General features: G+C 35.9%; 1 protein-coding gene across 1 annotated transcript in view; it reads left to right on the top strand.

Moving 5' to 3' along the window:
• PQLC3 (PQ loop repeat containing 3) overlaps positions 1-4,362 on the top strand; it is a 19,957-nt gene extending 15,595 nt beyond the window's left edge. The window contains exons 6-7 of the mRNA XM_009332504.1: positions 924-965; positions 2,964-4,362. Coding sequence (XP_009330779.1) covers positions 924-965; positions 2,964-3,052 — 131 coding nt within the window. The 3' untranslated portion in view covers positions 3,053-4,362. The remainder of the gene's footprint in view (positions 1-923; positions 966-2,963) is intronic.
• The last annotated feature ends 7 nt before the right edge of the window (positions 4,363-4,369 follow it).

The raw sequence follows: 4,369 nt of genomic DNA, 5'->3' as shown, positions 1-4,369 counted from the left end.
AGTGTCCTCACAAAGAAAAGATTTCAATGTTTTAGGATTTAATAAAATTACCAGTGATCCAGCATGAAAAGGTGCTAAATTTTGTAGTTAGACAGTCAGACAACGCTAATTCTGAAAAGTCATCTACAAATAAATACACACTTAATGCTAAATACCTTTAACTCGATGACTACATGTAAATACATTTCTCAACAGAGGAGAATTTAAGAATGTCCCAAGAACAGTGATTTGTGCAGTTCATGTGTTAATTACCTAGTGGTCTGCATGAACAGTTCTTCTACAGCTATTTGTCAGAAGTGCCTTTGTCATATTCACAAAACTTGTTTAAAATATTCTTACTATAAAACATAGTGATGCTGGATCCATTTCCCTGTGAAACAAACGTTTTTAAGTCAATAATTAGAAGTTGTGATATGTTTGCTGAACAATGGCAATAAACTTTGTAAATGGTTTTAGTCTGCTGCAAATGTGAAATAATTAATGTTTAGGTTTGTTGTGGGAAGGAAAGCTGAATTCCTCATATTTGCGGAAGCCTAAAAGCATGCATGTGAACATTTACAATGGTTAAGTCATGCTAACTCGATTGTGGGTGTAGCTCAGTATCAACTACTGAAGCAGGGGGCTGAACAGAAAGAGAAGCCGTAAACTCTGACCGCATCCAAATCTAGTGAGATAGACAGACAGATATAAAAATTCTAATTATATCAGTGATTTTCTCATTAAAAAAGACCCTTAATACAGTGTCACTCAGCTTTGAGAGCTTGATCTCTGAAGCTAAAATAGTGAAGAATGGATGCACTAAAAGTGGGAATAGATATTTTCATGCAAGATTATCCTCTATTGAAAAATAGATATTTCATCGTTTTTTGAAGGTATGAACGTGCCGTATCTAGTCCACTAATCAGAATTCGTTCAATTTACAGCAAGAATAGTTACAACTGTAATGACTACGAATGATCTCGCAGGTGAGTAAAGAATGCAATTGCCCGCCTTTCCAAGATAACAGCTGCCATGGTTGTTTTTAGCTGTTTTGTAAAAGCAGTTATCTGGTCTCAGAAGAACAAACCATGAACCTGGTGGCTTAGCATGGTGAGGGCAGGAGCTACTGCTGAAAAAGTAGCACAGGATTATAAATCAGTCGAATACCTGGAGAAAACAAAACAAAAAAACCTGCTTATGCTTATCACATGGTGACAAGTGGTCCAAAAGCCACCATTTTTTTCAAAAGGCAAAAGCACTACAAAATTAACTTCATTATGAAAATAGCAGAATAAAGCATTAAAAGTCTTTAATATTTAAATACATAAATAAATTTAGTAAAATACAACTTAATAAATCTGTAATAATTGAGAGTAAATCTTATAATTGAGTGATAGCTTTTCAAATAGTAAGTGTTTCCTTTTCTTATTGTGGGGTTTGTGTATTAAAAAAGTCTAGGAAACTAAAGTTCAGCATAGCATATGAATAGTTTTAGGCACAATATTCAGAAAGTTTATGGCAGGCTGAAAATGAAACGGTAGTTTGGTAAGAAACTCACAAAAAACTGGCTTAAAATATATAATTTGCAGCTGATTTCATTACAAAGCAAATTTATTTAACACCTTCTTATCATCCTGACAAAACTGAAAGAGCTAAGGAGTGCAGCAGATTTTTCAATAAACAGTTCAAAATGAAGACTTGGTGGATGCAAGAACAGTAACAAAATCACATTGTACTTTATTTGGCGGATCCTTGTTCTAGTTCAAAACTGGTATATCATCAGAAACGTCATTTGAATGGATTTATTTTTTTTTTTTTAAGCAGTCCTCTGCAGCACAGTAAGGCTCTAGTTTTACAAGCAGTTCAAGTGGCTCTTTCTTTGGAAAAGGAAGTCCCCTTCTGAATCACTCATTTTCACCCCCGTCCTTGCTGCTTTCTCTTTGCCAAAGCAAGAGTTTTTGGGCCACACAGTTAACTGGATCACCAGAAAATTGGCATAATGCACATGCAGAAATTTAGTCCAGGTCAGTTACCAAGTCCAGTTCACCCACAGCTACACACTTACGCTGATTAGAAGCGAGAAAGGTATATTGAGGAGAGGAAGGAAAAGAGGAAAACACCGTGAAAGTAAAAAGCTGGCTCTTCAAAGTAAAGCTGGCTCTGATTAAAGCTGCTTTTTAAAATACAGCACAATGCGCTTTGGAACATGGAAGAGATGGTGGCAAACATTGATACTGTGCTGCTCTAATGGAAGATGTTTCCAGTTAACTTCTAACACCGAACACTTTGGCGTGTTCATCTTGGTTTCATACACATGTATGAAACTGTCAAATATCACATATTTCTGAAACAAAGTTTTGTGTACATTTCTGTGAATAATCCGTTTACCAAATGGATATTAGATATACCTCTACTTCAAATTGTGGTCTCACAGGTAGAGAGACTATGCTTATTTTGGTTTAAAAAAATTCTGAAAGTTAGTCAAGATACTGAAAAACTGCTTTTTTGTCAGTTGTCAGATTTCCTCTCATTAAAATCTGACAGATACAAGTATTTCCTGTCTCCCTGAAGTTTCTACTGCCATCTGTTAAGTTTAGAATAATCCCTTTATTATAAACAACATGGGCAACTATAACGGACGTGTGAGCTGTGGCTCTGAGTTTAATTTTAGGTGTAAATATAAATTTATATGAGGCTACTCAAACTTGTACTATTCTCCTGGTTTTGTCGCAAAGGAATTAGAGGTACTGTAGTGTATTATTTTCAGATATCACTTGCAAGTGCTAAATGCTCTTCTCTATTTACTTTGAGAATCTCTGGGTTCCTGAACGCGGTAATTTGAACTAATTGACTGAAAAGAGTTGCAGAATGGGAACCAGCCTGTTTGTACACCAGTGAAGGTTTACGAAATAACGTGTCTTCTGAAAATGACAGCAGTTGATTTTTTTTGATTTATGCTTACAAGATTTTTTTTTCCCTTTTAGTTCTCATCCGTTTCATAACCATGCTCATTCTCAACATTTGGGTCACAGCCACAATCCTGCACTACAGGAAAACTAAAAAGACTGATTAGAAGACACTCATCAGCACACAACATAGTTACCATCAAAAAAACCTGATACAATTAAGCTTAAACAACACAACAAAGGTTGAGGAAGCACACTCTCTCTCTCTCTCTTAAGCTGAGTATTTATCCCTAAGCATACTTAGTACAGTCATGCTTATTTTCTCTTAGAAATAATTCTGATAAGATAATTAATTTAAGCAGCATATTTTTATTGGTCATTTAAGACAAGTTTCACTGATATCACATTTTCTCTGGATTTTTTTACTACATGAACAAGGTATTTCGTATTTAGATGTTTATATATTCTCGTATCACTTCAGTACTTTCTGGTTACATATAAGCAATTTTCTTCAATTATACAAGAGCAATTTTGTACCAACATATCAACTCATCTTTCTGCATCTGCTGTGAGTTTGAAAAATAACAACAGATGTTTGTCTTCTTGCAAGCAACTGAAGTAGTTTGACATTAACTAGCTGTATTTTAGGATGAAGAAAACCTGAGTCAAGGCCCAATTCAAAATAAGGTTCTAAATGTGTTTTACTATGTCACAAATCCAGCTGGGATTGTAGCGCTTACATGCAACACTTAAATAGTACAATTTATACAGCTGATACAGGATACCCACGGTCACTTTCTTCAATATACCCAGTTTTTATTAGGATAAGAGCAGAAACTCAACTATGAATTCTTCTTTTTCAACCTGAGCTCTCATTCATTGAACATACTGTTTTGGGAACAGCAGAACAAGAACGTATAGAAATTAATGAAACTTTGACCAGCAGAGTTAAAAACTGTGTTCAAGCAGAAGTGCCTGAACCGACACCCAGAGTCCCCAAATGCAGTCCGTACTGACAGGGACCCGTTTACATATGCAGCCTGATGCATCAAAGCAGACTCACCTCCAGTGGTTTTCAGTTTCTGATGATACTGCTCTGTGCTTTGTTAGTTTTTAGCCTGTCTGTGCTAAGTGTGCTGAAGAACGTAAAGACTTCACTTCCATTTTTACTCTGCAGATTCTAATCAATTTGTCGTCAGTATATTAAAAAAGGGAAAAGGATACTCTTGAGAACTGTTAACGGGGGATTTTGCTTTTGGAAGTAATGCCTTTCCAACCAAGAGGTACAGAAGTAATCACACAGCTTGCCTTCATTTCTCATTACGTTCTCCAAAATGGCAAGATACGCCTGTTCAAAAGAGTTCTTACGGTATTACTGTTGATTGGCATGTTAAAACCAAGGCACCCTTGATCCTGACACCCGTAAAAACTATGGGAAGACTGCATTGACCACATTTGAGGCAGGTTTTCCTTGCAACATGCTG

This window comes from Pygoscelis adeliae, unplaced genomic scaffold, assembly GCF_000699105.1.
Source record: "Pygoscelis adeliae isolate BGI_AS28 unplaced genomic scaffold, ASM69910v1 Scaffold168, whole genome shotgun sequence".
Taxonomy (NCBI): domain Eukaryota; kingdom Metazoa; phylum Chordata; class Aves; order Sphenisciformes; family Spheniscidae; genus Pygoscelis; species Pygoscelis adeliae.
The sequence above is the reverse complement of the archived record's forward strand: the minus strand, read 5'-3'. Positions and strand labels throughout refer to the sequence as shown.